This window comes from Eptatretus burgeri, chromosome 10 (genome assembly GCF_056783735.1).
Source record: "Eptatretus burgeri isolate ZD-2024b chromosome 10, Ebu_testis_v1, whole genome shotgun sequence".
Classification (NCBI taxonomy): Eukaryota; Metazoa; Chordata; class Myxini; order Myxiniformes; family Myxinidae; genus Eptatretus; species Eptatretus burgeri.
The window spans coordinates 66,973,752-66,992,651 of record NC_140970.1 but is presented as its reverse complement, the minus strand read 5'-3'; the positions used below and the strand labels follow the sequence as shown (position 1 = coordinate 66,992,651).

The 18,900-nt window shown below is 41.8% G+C and overlaps 1 protein-coding gene across 5 annotated transcripts in view; it reads left to right on the top strand.

Moving 5' to 3' along the window:
• The window catches only part of C10H6orf89 (chromosome 10 C6orf89 homolog), a 50,481-nt gene extending 31,883 nt beyond the window's left edge, over positions 1–18,598 (top strand). For 2 of the 5 annotated variants that reach the window (XM_085898800.1, XM_085898799.1), the window contains exon 8: positions 16,220–18,598. In XM_085898800.1, coding sequence (XP_085754926.1) covers positions 16,220–16,383 — 164 coding nt within the window. In that variant the 3' untranslated portion in view covers positions 16,384–18,598. The other 3 variants (XR_015062509.1, XM_085898801.1, XM_085898802.1) reach the window with 3 other exon arrangements.
• The last annotated feature ends 302 nt before the right edge of the window (positions 18,599–18,900 follow it).

Below are 18,900 nucleotides of genomic sequence, written 5' to 3'. Positions count from 1 at the left end.
ATGCTTTAAAAACGGATGGCAGTTGGCAATGCAGTAAAATAATGGGAATCATAAAGTTTGTGCTGCTACATCAAACGATAGAGCAACATAATTATATTTATCGATCGATTTATAACGGGCTAATACTGTCTGTTTGTCTGTCCCACCCTGAAACACAGAAACGCTCCTCGGAGAAAAAAAAAAAAAAAGAAAAGTAAACGTTGCTTCAAATTTATCTCGACTAACGGTTTTTTTTTTTTTTAGCAAGCAGACCAAAAAAAATGAACTGAGGCGGTGTATAGGCAACAGACCACTGCCTCAAGTGCTCAGGATTATTTTATTTTTATTTTTTGCTGTTATGAAATATATTGCCTCATGTTTTTGAGCTCTTTCAACCAGTGCAAGAATAAAAGGCTTCCTGTTTATTTTTTATTTTTTTAAAATAATATTGTGGTATTTTACGACAGGGCTTCTGTCACACACAAATGGTTAATGTCGCGTGTTCTATTTTAATACGATTTTTCATATCCTTCCAGACTCGGAGCGAATACAAGGAAGATAAAAAATGGTCAATCCCAACTCTCGGTTCACCACCCTCGGTGTCGTAATGGTTAGAGCTTTTGCTCCGAGTCTGGAAGGTCGGTCGTTCAAATCCCGGCTGAGTCGTACCAAAAACTTTTTAAAATGGTGCATGCTGCCTCCTTGCTTGACGCTTAGCATTTAAAAACGATAGAGCGCAGACAGACAACTGCAGGTTGGCAATAATAGTGCAGGCTTAGGTGAGCCTAATGGCCTCCTGTGTCGAAGTTTCCTGGAAGGAAACTTGTATTACAAGTATTGTTGTGTTTGGGTAGAGCTTTCACTATGAAGCGTCCGTCATGTAAAGAATGTTCTCTTTTAGTTTGAATAACCTTTATAAATGCAGTAAATATTTTGTTGGAGCAGGTGGAGTGTTTTGATTAAATAAACTACATTGCCTCTTGAATATCAACTTTTAATGCTGAAGTATACCTTAATTTTGTTTCTAATATACCAGGCCAGGGATGAGGGTTTGGGGGGGGGGGCTCTAACCACCAAGGAATGATCCTGTGCTCGTGAAACTCAGCATTAATGTTCGTACTTTTATTTTTCATGTGCAAACACAGTCGAAACATTTTCTCTGAATACCATTGATGTAGAAGTCGGTTTTTGGGGAAAACTAGAAACTCTGAAACCTTTTGAACAATGGAAAGCTTTTTGCCTCCCCCTTATACATGTTGTGCTACCATGAATGAGTTTCTGGTTTTCCCCTTGATTTAGTTGTCATCCTTTTTATTACCCTGACATTTGACTCTGTCAACAGGAGGGGTTTTCAAATTGTTTTTTTTTATTTATTTAAACTTAAATTCTGTTTTCACTTTTCGCAGTCGCTAAGGCTGATTCGCACTCGGTTGCATTACGATTTGTGAAATTTGAATGTTTTGTATCCTCGGTCTGTGTGGAATGCATTGCACTGAGGGGAGGCTTCCATTGGCTTCCATTGGCTTCCATTGGCTTCCATTGGCTTCCATTGGCTTCCATTGGCTTCCATTGGCTTCCATTGGCTTCCATTGGCTTCCATTGGCTTCCATTGGCTTCCATCGGCTTCCATCGGCTTCCATGCCGCCTCACGAGGCTATCTTAAGGTCTATTCGATTTCTGTTTTCACTTTTCAGACCTTCTGGTGTAGCTGCAGTCTTAACTTAGATAATTTTCGTAAAATCCAAGCAGAAACACACTTTTCATGAGGAAAATGTATTAAATTCAAATAACCATTGGGTATTAAAAGGAACACCACATGCTTTCCGTTCACTGCTTGACCTCGTACCGTGTCCCCCTGGGGCACTGCTTATCGGTAGCGTCTATCCGATCTTGGCTTATATTTTCGGAGGTTCAGTGACGTGCTCTATAAGTATCCAAAAGAATTCTGGTGAAAAACGGACGTTTTAAAATGTTCTTAAAACATTTAATCAGACCGCGAGCTGGTGGGTCACGTGACGCCGTGCAGTCGTGCAGGCAACATGGCGCCTTATGTTAGCCTTATCTTGTGAGAGATTGAACTTTTCGGTGGTCCGAGGGTCCTTTCTTTTGAATACCAACACTTTGTGGAGAAAGCCATGATATACAAGAATTCAGAGTATTTATTTAACGGCCGTGAGTTCGGGTTTGAAAATCATGTGATGACGTTGGAAATAAATTTCTCTGGAGAATGGAGATCTTTTCTTCGAGTAGCCTCACGCGTTTATATTGTCTGATAATTATATAATCGGCTGCCCAAGTATCAACATCATTTGGTAATCAGCTTTCATTCAACGTCGGGGTCATTCATGGTATTCAGCTTGTTTTTCTCCTTCTCTATCTATGAGTTTAAATGCCATTTTTTTTGTTACATTTTACTACTTATAATTCACAACTCACGTGGTCTTATCACTCAACACTGTCAGCTATTTTATTCCAACTGTTGCTCTTATATGAGCCTTCATTTTGTTTCATAAATAAATAACTCTCTTGCCGTATGCATCCCACAGCTAATTACTGTTTTTCTCATTGTGCAGTTTATTTCAGCAAAGAGTTCTGGACAGCAACTTTAAAAGCCATCGGCAATGATACAAGCATCTCTCTGATGGGTTCTTTCTCTTAGCGTTCAATGCATCGTTAATGTTTGAGAATCGACCGTGCCTTCGCTCCCATGGCTCTGAATGAACTTGGACCGCTCAAATGCAGTTGTTTTTTTGGTTTTTTTTCCACCTCCTGCAACCTTCGGCACATGGCTGCGCAATGCCGATAGCTACAAATGAAGGTTCCGCAGTATGCTGGAGCAGAACTTGTGCTTGCTACTGCTGTCTCACAAGAATTCCGATTGGCTCTTAAGTACTTCAACAATAAGAAAGCAGAGTTTCTTGTGCTCCTTGGACTTGTGGCACCACGCACACTTGGACTGAAGATTGGTATTAGAATCGGCTCTCAAGGTGTTGAGTTGATCACTGTATATTCAAAGGACTTTTGTTAATGCTACCTGCACTAAGTCACTGGATTTTGGAAGCCTTAAATCGCTTTCTCGTCTCAACCTGACCCTATTCTTATTGGAACTCTCAAAAAAGTTGTTTATTTAATTTATTTTGTCAGGAAATATAAGGTTGTAATTTTCATCGGTTACATATTAAAACGTATCGGATTGTTGTTCTCTTGATTAAGTTTGTTCTTTTTCATTGCTTGGCAAAAATGGCACACGTTATTGCTCCACCTTCTTTTATATTTGATGACTGGTCAAGAGAAACAGTGCATATAGAGAAGTTAGGGGTGTTTTGAATATTTGATGACGGGGAGAGAGAGTATTGTGAGGTGAAGGATGATGCAAATGCATTATAAAAAAATTGGGATATCATGGTATTTTTTTTCTTTCCCCCACTCCCCCCTTTCTATCCTGTTTTAACCTCCATAAATATATAACATGGGAATTGAACAGCAACTAATGAATTTGCATTGACCGAGTAAATACACAACTTTTGAAATAGTGTGCGTGCGCGCGCGTGTTTTTTTTTATACTGATTCGGTTTTGCTCGGCAGGCACTTTTAACCTGCCATTGTTAGCGTGAAATCTGCAATTAAAATATTGCTTCAAACATAATTTTTAGCATTTAGATGAGTGGAAATTTCAAAATGGTTAACCATAGTTATTCTGTTCCTGAATGCAAATCGGACTCACGAGAATACTGTAGCCTATAGGAATATGAGAAATATCCACAGATGAGAGGAGTCGGGTTTGTACCATTTCCTGTTGATACATCTGAACAGATGTCGTGGATATAACACACACACACACACACACACACACACACACACACACACACACACACACACACACACACACACACACACACACACACACACACACACACACACACACACACACACACACACACACACACACACACACACACACACTTCTCCTACCAATAGATGCAAAAATCAAGTATTTTTCTTGTGGCCTGGAACCAAACAAAAAAATACATGTTTATAATGGCCCTCACAGCCCATACAGCTCCCGTCGTTCACTTTGTTGCTCGTGGTTTCTGTGCAAGCACCAAGCATTCAGGGGTGAATGGTGTCATTTCGAAAGTCACATATGGCCTGGGTATCATGAGCCATGAGGACATCAGATTGGAAATGGTCACTTGTGGAAACGCAGTATGCTAGACATGTGGTGTGCATGTGCTTGTGTGTGTTCCCCCATTCCCCCTCTCCCCTTCAAGTGCAATGTCACCAGTACCAGCGGTAAGTTATCTGCTTTTGCCCAAAATGATTCCGTGTAAAGGTTTTTCAATCTGTTGGTTTGTTTTCGTATGATATCTTGTGATTAAAATGAATATTTCCTTCAAAACTAAACAATTGTATATCTTTTCAGATACTGTATTTACTTTTCTTCATCAAATAAGTTATATGTTATGCTGGAGTCTATGCTTTAGTATGTCAGGGATTATTTATCATAAACTCCACATATGATTATGAAGCAATTATTTTAATACTTCTGCTGCTTTTGAACGGAGAGACCTCGGGAGTATTTATGCATTACATGTACAAAAATGTTTGTTTTTGTTGTTGTGCGTTTTTGTTTTAACTCTTTCCATCCCCCTTTGCTATACATTTATTATCCCTTTCCCTACCTATCCAGGCAAACAATTCTTCCCTTGTCTATTCCTCCCTCCCCCCCCCCCCTTTCTTTGGTCCAATCCTCATATTAAGCATATTTTATATGTTAGCAACCCTTTTACATAACTGTTACAAACGATGAAATTCCTTGTAACAGTAATATGAAAACGGTGAAATGTGTTATGTTGGGGAAGATGGAATGGGTGTTGTGATGCGATGAAACACACAAACATGACTGCTGATTATTAAATTGGATAAACTAAAAATGTTCCCATATTCAATGTACTTTCAAAGTTTGGATGAATAGTAAGCTGCAAACACTGTGCTTTACCTATCTACAAAATAAACTGACACTCGGTGGAGTGCACACCTCCACCAGACTGAACAATTTTACATTTTGCATCCCACTGATACAGTGCCTTTAGAAAGTCCACACCCCCTTTCAAAATTTTTACCTTTTGCCTTATGGCCTGGAATTAAATTGCATCAAATCAGACTTTTTCCATCTTTATTTACACATCGTAACCCACAACTTCAACATGAAAAACAAATTCTCCAAATTTCAGAAAATTAATTAAAAATACAAAACCAGGATATCTTGATTGGATAAGTGTCCACCCCCCTCATAATAGCAATTGTAAATTAGCTCAAGTGTAACCAAACGCCTTTAAAATCACACACCAAGTTAATTGGCTTCCACCCATGTTGCACGGTAGTTATTCTGATTATTTCAGAATAAAATCAGCTGTTCCTGTAAGTTTCCTCGACTGGGTAGTGCATTTCACAGCAAAGACTCAACCAGGAGAAAGAAGGAGCTTTCCCGATTGAGGTATGCAGAAAACTACTCCGGAGATTCTGAAGCCACATGGCAAAAAGTTTTGCGGTCTGACGAAACCAAGATGGAACTTTTTTGACCTCAATGCAAAATGTTACATTTGGCGCAAACCCAAAGAACACCATCCCTACTGTGAAGCATGGTTTTGGCAGCATCATGTTATGGGGATGTTTCTCATCAGCAGGGACTTGGATCACTTGTCATGATAGAAGGGAAAATGGATGGAGCAAAATACAGAAAAATTCCAGAGGAAAACTTGCTCCTCGCTGCAAGAAAGCTGAAATTGGGACGGAAGTTCACCTTTCAGTATGACAATGACCTGAAGCACACAGCCAAAGCGACACTGGAATGGTGAAGAAATAAAAAAGATAAATGTCCTTGAGTGTCCTTTTAATGACATCTTGGATGCTGCTATCCTGTCTGTACCTGTTTGTGGTGAGGATGTTGAGGTTGTGGAGAGATTCAGCACTTGTATGGACTGGATTTTAGGGAGGATGTCGGAGAGATCAAGCTGCGGTGCATCGTTTGGGAATGTCAAGATCTTGATTTTTTTGACCTTGATTTTGCAGATGATGTAGTCATCTTTGCGGAGACTTTAGACATTCTTTTGGGGGCCCTCGAGGTGCTGAAAGAGGAGTCGGAGCCGCTGGGATTACGGGTTTCTTGGGTCAAAACTAAGATCCAGGCTTTCGGTGACATCTTGGATGCTGCTGTCCTGTCTGTGTCTGTTTGTGGTGAGGATGTTGAGGTCGTGGAGAGATTCACTTACCTTGGCAGTGATATTCATGTCTCTTCTGATTGTGAGCCAGAGGTCAACAGACGTCTGGGTCAGGCCTGGGGAGTCATGGATTCACTGGATCATGGGGTGTGGCGCTGCCGGTATCTGTGCAGGAGGAAGAAAGTCCGAGTCTTCAGGTCCTTTGTGCTTCCAGTCTTGCTCTGTGGATGTGAGACTTGGACTCTGACCAGGGATCTGAGACGGAGACTTGATTCCTTTGGTACCAGGTCTCTTCGGAGAATCCTTGGCTATCGCTGGTCGGACTTTGTGTCCAACGAGTGGTTGTTGAGAGAGACTCAAATGAGATTTGTTACCTGCATTGTCTGTGAGCGTCAGGTGCAGCTGAATTGACATGTGGCTCATTTTTCTGACGCTGATCCTGCTCACCAGATTCTCTCAGCGAGAGAGCCTCGTGAGTGGAGGAGGCCAATGGGGCGACCACGTGCCTTGTGGTTGCAGCAGGTTGATCGGCATCTCAAGGAGATGGGGATGGCCAGACGGAGGCCCCTGGAGTACCGGCGGAAAGTGGACGCAATTTATTACATAGACACTATAATAAGCCACAATTCCCTGATTGATTGTGCCGTGCTCGACTGATCAGAAAAGAATGGTGTCATCGAACCGGTGGCACAGTCTGAGTGGGCAAGGCCTGTGGTCACGGGGCTAAAATGGAATGGAGGTCTTGGCCTGTGCGGTTACTTTAATTAAAGCAACCGTTAACTCCAACCTCTGTGTGGAACACTATCCACTACTATCCACTGCCATCCATTGACAAGATACAGGGTGTTTCAAAAAGAGTGATGCAACTTTAAATGTTTATTTACAAAGAAACAGAAACCTCAGGAACATGAACCAAACATTTATTGAAAGCTTATGACATGGTACTTTCTGTCACTGATTGCTATGGAGTCATTCCGTGCCAACTCACCTAAATTTCAAAAACCTCCCCAGGTCACCTCCTCAGATTTTGCTGGAAAAATTCTTAAATGTCGATCTATATACCCACCATGCAAAAGATAAGCTTTCAATTCTTCATAGTTTAAAAAATATCTATCTCCAGAGACCTTTGAAATTTGGCCCTAAAAATGCCAAATGTGAAAAACATTTTTTTTTCAACTTCAGGGGCTTACAATTTTATAATGGACTCCTCGAGAAAGTTAATATTGCAAATATTTACTAATTGGCATCCAATTTTTTCAATTATAGCATCAGATAGCCTCTGGGATGCATATTTCTCACTCTATAGGAAGCTAAAAATGGCTTTTGGGCCAAAACGAGCTAAAATAAGGTGAAACTATAGGAACCCTCCTGAAAATATGGAACAACTTGGAATTTTTTCCTCATAAAACAGTGATTATAGGGTCATTATCTATCCATAGATACATTTTTGTTGGGATAATACAGTTAGGTGATGAATTATAAAAGTTTTACCATAAGCCCTTGCCCCCGAGGGCTCTAAAATGGACCAATTTTGTCCCCTGGTTTGACCATGTGGCGAGGGGTTTAGGATCTTAATTTTTTTTTTAAGATTGCCTCATATAAGATGTGTCTACTGACCGAATGATTTTATCTTATGCCCATGGCTTCATATTAAAAAAAATTTTTATTTACATGCACGCTTTTTATAATTATTCACTTTTTTCATATTCATGAGCTTATAAATCTGAAACTGAACTCTTGCAAAGTGATACTGCAGATATTTATAAACTGGCATATGAAATTTAAGGATCTGTTATCAGAATGCCTGATAATGTTATCAGAATGCATATGTTTCTATCTGTGGGAAGTTGAAAATGCCACTTCGACCAAAAATGGTGAATATGCAGGAAGTATTAACTGAGGTTATGTAACAACTTAGATTATTATTCTCATAAATTCATCATTCTAAGTACATTTTTTTTATTCAAAAATAAATTCTTGTAATGATAATCCAAACATATGCTTGAGTTTTAATTTAAAAAACATGTCCTACAGTTCTCTATTTGAAGTCATTAGTTATGACATACACCACTAGATGGAGAAATGGTCTGTCACAACACAAGGAGCAGCACAGTCAACCTGTCTGTCTGTTTGGAGAACAAAGGAGAGGAGGAAACAAAGGAAATGGATGCAGAAAAACCTGGGCCCAGTGGCACAAGTTTGACAAGTAGATGTACTGTTGGAACCAAATTAGACCAGGAGTGTCACAAGACCTATTATACAAGGAAGGTTGGGCTAAAACAAGTTTCTGCTTTGGAGAAGAAGTCACAATAATTGATTTCATGGAGATCAGGAATTGTTTTCAGTTCAGAAGACAGTATTTGCCTGCATCATGAGACTGTCTACCTTTCCCGGTATGAGTGTCGACAGACCTCCTGTTGTGATCCTTTCCAGTTTCACACGAAAAATGTGCACAGTAAGTCAAATAAAATTTTGTTTTGTAAGATCCTCCCTTATGAGTAAATTTATTGCTAAGTACTGGGATCTTTTTTTCGGATTTGGGGAAATTTGCTTAATTTCAAAATTTATTTTTGATCTTGATTTTGTTTCCACATTGAATAAATTGACAAATAAAGTCTTAAATTGTTTCTACAATGTGCATCCTTATCACTAATGTCTAATTAGAAGCATAATTTAGCCTCATGCAAGTTCACCTTGCAAGTTCACCTTGTTTTGTACCAAGTGGGCCAAATTGCCATATTTGGCTTCCTAAAACTAGGAGTTATGTGCTTTCTAGAGACATTCTGATGCCACAATCTAAAATTTTGTATTCCAGTTTATAAAATTCTGCAGTAACTTTCCTGGATAGTTCCATTTAAGATTTATAAACTTCTGAATATGAAAAAAGTGAATAATTATAAAAAACGTGCATGTAAATAAAAATTTATTTTACTATGAAGCCATGGGCATGAGAGAAAATTATTCATTCAGTCGACACATCTTATATGAGGCAATCTTTAGAAAAAAAAAAATGAAGATCCCAAACCCCTCGCCACATGGTCAAACCAGGGGACAAAATTGGTCCATTTTGGAGCCCTCGGAGACGAGGGCTTATGGTAAAACTTTTATAATTAATCACTTAACTGTATTATCCCAGCAAAAATGTATCTATGGATAGATAATGACCCTATAATCACTGTGTTATGAAGAAAAAATTCTAAGTTCCATATTTTTAGGAGGGCTCCTATAATTTCACCTTATTTTAGCTCATTTTGGCCAAAAAGCCATTTTTAGCTTCCTATAGAGTGAGAAATATGCACTCCAGAAGCTATCTGATGCCATAATTGAAAAATTTGGATGCCAATTAGTAAATATTTGCAATATTAGCTTTCTAGAGGAGTCCATTATAAAATTATAAGCCACTGAAGTTGGAAAAAAAATGCGTTTTTCACATTTGGCATTTTTAGGGCCAAATTTCAAAGGTCTCTAGAGATAGATATTTTTTAAACTATGAGGAATTGAAAGCTAATCTTTTGCATGGTGGGTCGAGCCATATTGATCTACATTTAATAATTTTTCCAGCAAAATCTGAGGAGGTAACCTGGGGACCCTTCGGTGAGTTGGCACGGAATGACCCTATTGCAGTAAGCCTCCGCTGAAGTTGGAGCCTAGGTCTGAAATTGGCATTTACGCAAAATTCTTGGAATTGATATTTTCGATGTGTGACCCTCCGCGGTTCAGACAGACATTGATCCTGACTCCAAAGTTTTGTCCAACTTTCCTGCAGGTCTCATGTGGCACTGCCTGGAGGTCGTCTGACACCTGCTTCAGATCATCCAGTGTGGCAGGGCAGTTGGTGTAGATGGAGCCCTTGGCAACCCCCCAGAAGCAGTAGTCCAGAGGGTTCAAGTCTGGGCTATGAGGTGCGCAGTCATGAGCAGTACCCAGGACAACAAGATGGTTTCTGAAGAGCTGCCGCAGAAGGAGATGGTGTCACCAGTTATGGGGGGGGTGCACCATCCTGCATAAACCAGGTCATGCTGAGCTGGTTTGGGGGGTGACCTTTTGGGCTAGATCATTATGGAACTTCTGGAACATGGCCCGGTACCGCTCACCGTTGATCATCACCGTCCTGCTGTTGTTATTCTCATACCAGTAAGGCCCTAGCATTCCCCCATCTGGCATTGAAGGTGTAGTAGCATGTGACTTTAGGCCATTTCAGGTACTTCTCAGTGATCTCCGGTGGTTCTTCTTCCCAGATAATGTTGTGGTTGTTGATGGTACCGTTCAAGTGGAAATGTGCTTCATCACTGAATCAGATCAGGTTGATCCAGTTTGGGTACTGCTCCATCCTGTCACTGAGCCAATTACACATTTCAAGTGTCCTCATATCATCTTGACTCGGTTTATGCCTAATGGAGATGATGTATGGGAAAAGCTTCAGTTCCTTAGTGAGGATACGCCAAACTGATGTTGGTTTGATGCCTAGCTCCTAGGAGCGCCGTCGATGGGACTTCTTGGGACTGTCCACTGCAGAATCCTGCGTGGTGTCAATGTTGGCTTGGCTCTTGGTTGCTGATACTGGCCTGCAATTGTTGCCCTTGCTCTGGTTTTGCACTGTATGCTTGTGCTCAAAATGTTTCACACTATGTTGAATGGCACAGTTTGTGGGTCCATCACATGTTCTGAGGTCGTATTCCTGGCATAACCTCTGGCGGGTGTCTATGTATGATTTAGCTCATACCACAGAGCTACCACTTTTGTCTTCCGCTTCACTGGCAATGGCATAGTTGAGCTACGGAGCTCGAAATCCCAGGGAACAAATACCACAATAACACCAAACCCCTAAAAGGAAAACAGTACAGGTCAACATATAAAGAAATGGCAGGAAGCCAAAGTTGTGTCAATCTTTTTGAAACATCCTGTATATTCAAAGGTATTGGGGAGTCAGTATTTCACGAGGTTGGACTTTACACAGAAGAAAGATGTCTTGCATAGCACAATACTGCAACTCGTGAAATCCATAAAACAAATTCGACCTTAAAAATAATTGGCTGGTTGAATTCATAGACTTGAAATATAAATCCTCTTCAAATTTAAAGTCAATCGAATGAAAATTGATGATTTCAGAAATACCACCTTAGTTGTTGACCTTTGGCCGATGTTGACCTTTTTGATCCTTTGACCTTAACAATAGGCTTCTTCTTTATGACAAACTCTACCATGTGGTGAAGTTTCGTGAAGATCGGTTTAAAACTGTGACTGCAGGCGATAAACAGACAAACAGACCGACAGACATAATAACAACATCGACTAACCAATATAACTTGAAAAATCTTCGAATTTACAAACAGGGTAAAATCATTACCTCCGTCCACCGTTGGTGACGGAGGTAATTATTTCAACTGCAGATTGTGTTTGTGTGTATTTCATTATTAACTCCATATGTGGGTTTCAGAATTAGTGCAGTAGATTGTAGAAAAATCGTGCAGATTATGATACAAGCATCAGATTTGGCATTTCTGTTCTGCAGGGCTTTCTGATCAAATCTGCCCGATTGGCCATTTGAAAATCCAAATTTAAAAAAAATTTGAAGTCACAGCTGGCTGAAATTCTTGAAGCGCAAGTGAACATCCCAGACAGAGAACCAAGGGGAGATGCAGTCATCATTGATGGCTCAGCACTTATCAATGCCCTACCTCCACGTACTTCAAAGATATTTGATGACTATGCTAACGAAGACATCATCCCAAAGGTGGAATCCTTTGGTGCCAGGTACGAGAGGGAGGACGTAGTGTTTGTGTACAAGAAGTCAAGTCTGAAGTCCGAGGCAAGGTCGAAAAGGGGGCAAGGAATCAGAAGAAGAGTGACAGGAACCAGTAAGACCCCAAGTAACTGGAGAAGCTTTCTTCGAGATGACAGCAACAAAACTGAGCTGTTTCACTTCCTTGCGGAATAAATGTGTGAAGCACAGACAAGCACAATCATTGTCACAAAAGGAGAAGATGCCATTAGCAACACAAGGAAGTCACTGTATGCTGTGTCTCCATGTTGTCATGAAGAAGCTGACACTCGAATAGTTGTACGCGCCAGGGATGCAACGACGGATGGTAGCAAGTCCATTATCATTAAGGCTAATGACACGGACGTACTAGTCATAGCAATATCTGTACTGCCATCCTTACAGGAACTAGGTCTTGAGAACATGTGGATTGCCTTTGGCCAAGGAGCCAAGGTGCGATGGATTCCAGTCCATGAGGTAGTTTCTGCAATCGGGCCTGAGAAAGCTAGAGGGATCCCATACTTCCATACGTTCACTGGATGTGACGTCGTGTCTGCCTTCCGCGGTAAAGGGAAGAAAACTGCATGGCAGACTTGGAACGTCTTTGATGACGCTTCTGAAACATTCACCAATCTCAGCCAGCATCCAACATTGATTCGTGATCTTGACTTTCTTGAAGTTTTTTTTTTTTTTTTCCCAATTTTTCAACATTTGGATTTTCAAATGGCCAATCAGGTAGATTTGATTAGAATCCCCTGGAGAACAAATGTGCTAAATTTGATGCTTGTATCATCATTTGCACGATTCCTCTCAAAATTGCTGCTATCTGTCCCACTCGATGTGGAATGCAGCTTCTGATGTCTCAAATTATAATTGTGTGTGTGTGTGTGTGTGTGTGTGTGTGTGTGTGTGTGTGTGTGTGTGTGTGTGTGTCTACGTTCTACATTCTGTTTGTGTGTGTTTGTGCGTGTGCTTGTGTGTTTGTGTATGTGTCTACGTTCTGTTTGTGTGTGTGTGTGTGTGTGTGTGTGTGTGTGTGTGTGTGTGTGTGTGTGTGTGTGTGTGTGTGTGTGTGTGTGTGTGTGTGTGTGTGTGTGTGTGTGTGTGTGTGTGTGTGTGCTTGTGTATGTGTCTACGTTCTGCATTCTGTTTGTGTGTGTGTGTGTGTGTATTTGTGTGTGCTTGTGTGTTTGTGTATGTGTCTACGTTCTACGTTCTGTTTGTGTGTGCGTGTTTGTATTCATGTGGGTGTGATTGCCGCAGTCGACAAACCCCACCCCTATTTGTGTCACCGCCCCCAGTTCAAGCCCCTCCCTAAAATATCAACCACGCACAGTAACCGAATCGCCGTGTCCTGAAACACGTCCAGATCCTCGTACGTTTATTCGCCAAACTCCCAACAACCTTTTATTTGTTTCGCATCATCTCTCACATATCGCCATCTCCATTCGATAAACCCCTCTCTAGCCCCTCCCACACGTTCACAAGCCCCTCCCACACGTTCACAAGCCCCTCCCACACGTTCACAAGCCCCTCCCACACGTTCACAAGCCCCTCCCACTGATACTCAACATTGCCATCATAATTGTTTGATAACAAATTCACCTGCTGCGCCTTGATCTGCTCAGGTCGCGCTTTATTCCTTCCTGTCTAATAACGGAATCCATCATCTACATCCATCCTCATTTAGCTTGAACCGAGTTGTCCGGAGTGTTCTGGCCGGGACCAGAGGAGGCAGCCACGATGTCGCCCAGCTGCTTGGATGATGTAATTACGAGGCGCCCGACGTGCGAGTTCGGCTGCGTCGTTCGTGTGGGCACGGACGAGCCTCCAGGGCGTCGGCAAACGCAAGAGCTGCCCTGCGGGCACGCGTACTGCGCTCCGTGCTCGCTTCGCCTCGTCCGCATCGACAGGGGAGTCCCCGCCGTACGTTGCCCGCTCTGCCGCCGCCTGTCGCTTCTTGCTCGCCGGGTGAGTTTGAATGTCCGTTCGTGCTTCCGATCCACGTTCGAGTCGGAGTCGTTTTGGGGCTCAATTTCCGCTGAATGTTGATCAGTGTCATCATCGCGACTGCTGTCGGGTTCAGGTCACGATCCTGGATGCCATGCACACTTCGAACCCCCTCGTGGTTCTTCTCGGAACTCTCGGCACCCATTCGAGGTGGAAACACACCTTTGCCTGTTTGAGCAGGCAGCATTGAGGGCTTAATAAATACCTGTGCTTGTATAGTCCATCAAAGGTAAACGCTCTCAACATTTGGATAATATAAACGACTTCCAATCGAATCGGTCCATCAATGGCCAATAATCGAGTTCTCTTGAAATGTTTCATTTCTGTCATCAAGGAGCTGGATGTGTGCCCACTCTACCTTCCGCACACTTGCAAACCCTTGATACCTGTAGCCTTTCCTATCCACACTTGCAAACCCTTGATACCTGTAACCTTTCCTACCCACACTTACAAACCCTTGATACCTGTAGCCTTTCCTACCCACACTTACAAACCCTTGATACCTGTAACCTTTCCTACCCACACTTACAAACCCTTGATACCTGTAACCTTTCCTACCCACACTTACAAACCCTTGAGACCTGTAACCTTTCCTACCCACACTTACAAACCCTTGATACCTGTAACCTTTCCTATCCACACTTACAAACCCTTGATACCTGTAACCTTTCCTATCCACACTTACAAACCCTTGATACCTGTGATCTATCCAACCCACACTTGCAATCCCTTGATAGCTGTGACCTGTCCTACCCACACTTGCAATCCCTTGATACCTGTTACCTGTCCTACCCACACTTGCAAACCTTTTTACCTGTGACCTGTCCCACCCACACTTACAAACCCTTGATACCTGCGACCTGTCCAACCCACACTTACAAACCCTTGATACCTGTAACTTTTCCTAGCCACACTTAAAAACCCTTGATACCTGTGACCTGTCCCACACACACTTACAAACCCTTGATACCTGCTACCTATCCAACCCACACTTGCAATCCCTTCATACCTGTGACCTGTCCGACCCACACTTGCCAACCTTTCCACCTGTGACCTGTCCCACCCACACTTGCAAATCCTTGATACCTGTGACCTGTCCCATTCCAGTTATACAACGTGTCCTACCATTGGCTTGGGTTTTTAATAGTATTTGCAGATAGGTAAAAATCCATGCATGTACAAGACATCTCAACATCATCTGGACTCTGTTTTCACTTCATTGGGACATTAAGTTGGGAGAGAGAGGAATTCACATATTTTACCTCCAATCCACATTGAACAGGATCGTGCAGAGGTCGCGCACATACCTTTGAGCTGTTTAGCCTGTGTTCGATTCCCTACCCGAGTAGAAACTGTTGGATTGGTGCTTCCCAGGCAGGGTGTTGACATCACAAAGATGGACTTTTAAAGCTGGTGACCCACATGTGGTTGACTGGTGAACATCCCATCGTGTCTTTCGATGGAGAGTTGGTATGGTATCCCCAAAACGAGATCCCTGAACAAATTCCAAACTCCTGCCCTCTGGCAAACAATCGCAAAAGAGCGTCAGCCCCGTGGGATCATTGACGCTCACAGAACTGAAAACGCCTTCCAGAGCAGATAGGAAAGTGGAACCCATGCCAGTGAGAGAAAACAGCTCGACTTTAGTTTACCCACTTAACCACCAATCCCATCGAAAACTGCCAATCGATTACAGTACCGCTAAGGGGATGCTGCATTGTGGAGTATGTTGCCCATTATACGACATGTAATTGTGAAGCTGTAACATTATGTATGTATATATACAGTATATATATATATATTGCGATGGTGCTGAGGTTATGTCAGCCTTCGTAACATGTTTTAAGTCAATGTAAAGAATAAAAAAATAATTGTTTGCTGATCTAAAAAAAGGGGCCATCTTCATATGATGTTGACGCGGAGGCATCACCGGGAGAAGGGGAAGCAGATGTATCTCGTTTTCAAGACATTTTGAATACTTTTTATAAGAATATTATTATTGGTGTGTCAAACCTGCCTGTATCACACAAACCCTGTGTTATATCATCCATTGTAATGCTTGTTGCATTGCCATAATTCTGAGATAACCGTAATCCTTGCTGTTTCACAAAATCAATATATCCTACTAAGAGGCATTAGGAATCAAAATAATCAACAACAAAAAAATTTGAACTGCCTTCTGTCATATGATGCACCCCCCCCCCTTCTCTCTCTAACATAACCCCTCCATCCTCCCTCACATGCTCAGAAGTTGGTGGACGTGTTGGCCATGCTGCAGGAACCCATTCAACACGCCGGACACCAAGACGCCTCCTCCATGGTCAAACAGGCGGCTGTTCCCCCGGTGCACCGACTCGAGCTGGTGTTGCCTCGTTTCAAATTCTTGCACATCTTCAAAAAAGTTTCTTATGAAAAGCTCAAATAATGCTTTGTCGGGGCATCAGTCAGTTTGCTGATTGGTCTTTTGACAAATCCAATGGCTGTCAGTTTGGGAAATGGCAGCTATTGCGATTCCACAAATTAAAACAATTATCTCAGAACTGTAAACAAACAAAGAAAGCAACAAAAAAGAAAGAAAGAATGACTTCAAATGACATCTCTTAATCCAGCCAATGGGTTGTATTGCTGTGCCCTGTTGGGGGGTGGGAGGACAGGGGAGGGGGGGATGGGGAATTATCTCAGAAACTTTATGGAAAACACCAAAGATGCCAGTTGTTAAAAAAGCATATGTCGCTGTTGTGAATGATTGGCACAGCTGGGAATGTTGCCCTGGTGATGAAGTTTTCCAAACGTGATTGAAAATAATCGGATTCTACCTGGAGGTGTTCAGGTGTCGTTCGTACCTGAGGCGTTCGAAGTAACCGTTTGTCGTGTGCTTGTTGAAACATGTTGTGCCAAATCATTTGGGGGGGGGCGTTCGAAACATTTGCGGCCTGACGTACATTAAAATGCATGGAAATAACAAATGATATACGAACGTTCTTCCTGACTGCGTTCTCCTTGCGGCCCTGACTCGAAATTTGCTCAATAACTGCGGCTGGAAGATCCAGCGTTGTCCCCTCATTCTCTCAATCGTGACATGACCTTGGTGAGGATTTCCCACCGGGTTACCTCCATCATGAAAGCGGTCAATCTTTCACGCGATATCTCATTTTGCTGGGACGGACCAACTTTACTCGTCTTCATCTTGGGTATCCTGTGGAGTGTAGAGTGCAGTCATCTTTATTTATTTATTTTTTCCAGATTTTGAGGGAACTTTCAAGTAATCCTGAAACACCACTCATACAGGTAAAGTGTACATTATCCCTGTTTGAAATGTCCACTTTACCAATCTGTCCTGTGAGTGATTGCATGTTCAACTTGAAAAGCTAAAGTGCAGCTTCTAAGTGCTTGGCAGTTGTCCTTGTTAAGGAAGATTCTTGTGTTATTTATGGCATCAACGAAGCTGTTCATACTCATAAGCATAGTTGTCTCCACGTTTCTAAACCCAGCAATGGATGACATGTTGGAGTGAACTTAAGATATACAAACATCATGTTTGTTTTCCCTTTTGATACTGACAATGTGTAGTTAACTGTTTCACCAGATTGTGAATGATCGTTGACCCAATGGGTAACTTCTCTTTTTATTTTTATTTTTGCTGAATGGGTGCCTTTTATGTGGCCTGTGGAATGGTAATCCACCAACATGTCTGATAGGATGGAGCCAAGGTGGCACAACTACCTTTTTATAAATGTCTCGTGTGGGTTTGATTCCTGACCTGACCATAAACTGTCGGATCGGTCCTTCACAGGCGTGGTGTTCCATCACAAATTGTGCCATGCCTTCGATGGACATTAAGCTGGATGTCCAGTCTGCTAGCACTAGTTGGTGGTCCACCGGTGTCCAACTCATGGTTTATATATTCACATTGAGGTTTGCCAAGGGAAACCGTGAATTTTACATCGAGTTTGTGCCAAAATCATTCGAAAAATCTCAAAACCATCATTCTTTTCCTGTTCCATCACGCACGAGCAATTTCGTTTGAGTACCTTTTGGGTTGAAATAACATTCAGGAAAAGATCTCGATCACCAAATCCTACAGAGAGTGAACTCATAAAATAATAAATAAATATAGTAGGTATTTCAATATATATTTGAAGCATGACTGGGTCTTCATAAGGGGTAGTGATGAGCATGTAAAATACAGGCCTACTCTTTCTTCCCGTGATACCACTTAAAACTCGTTGAATGCACCAAAGGTACTTTCTTCGCTGAAAATACTTCGTTGTATATTTTTATTTACCATGGTACCGAAGAAATGATTATAAATGTGCTGAAAATGTCCACGTCCTTGTTCAGTGGTGAATGTGCTTCTTAGCAAAGTTTTGTCAGATTATGTTGATTTCAAAGATGCGTCGACATGAACATCTGTGCACGAGATTATCTACTTACAATGAGCCGGTATGAAAAGTGCTTGTTTAAAATTTGAGTTTTGTTGCATCATGACTCAGCTATGCAATGTTTGTGCGCGAATGTTGGTACACACAAAAGTGCATGAATTACGCAATCTGTGCAATTGGTCATTGTGAAGCTGTGCTTGCCATGTTCACCTGTTCCTACGATTCAATAAACAGGTTCCTGTTTATTTTATTTTTTTGTGGTTTTAAGGAACAATTCAATTTGTTCACATCCGATTGATCGATGCGGTGTTTTCTGATTAGGCCGATGTAATATAGGCAGTGTTGGGGAAATTATTACTCTCTAGACAAGAAACCTTTGCCTCAGTCTGAGTAGGTCAAAGTGTTTGTGTTTTTCCTCTACTGTTCTACTGTTTAGTTGTTAAGGCCTACCACCTACTTATAATCTTCTTTCTTTGACACTTTGGACATTGCTTGGGTTTCTGAAAGTACAAGGTGACCGGGCTGATAAGCTGTGCATTCTGTTCTT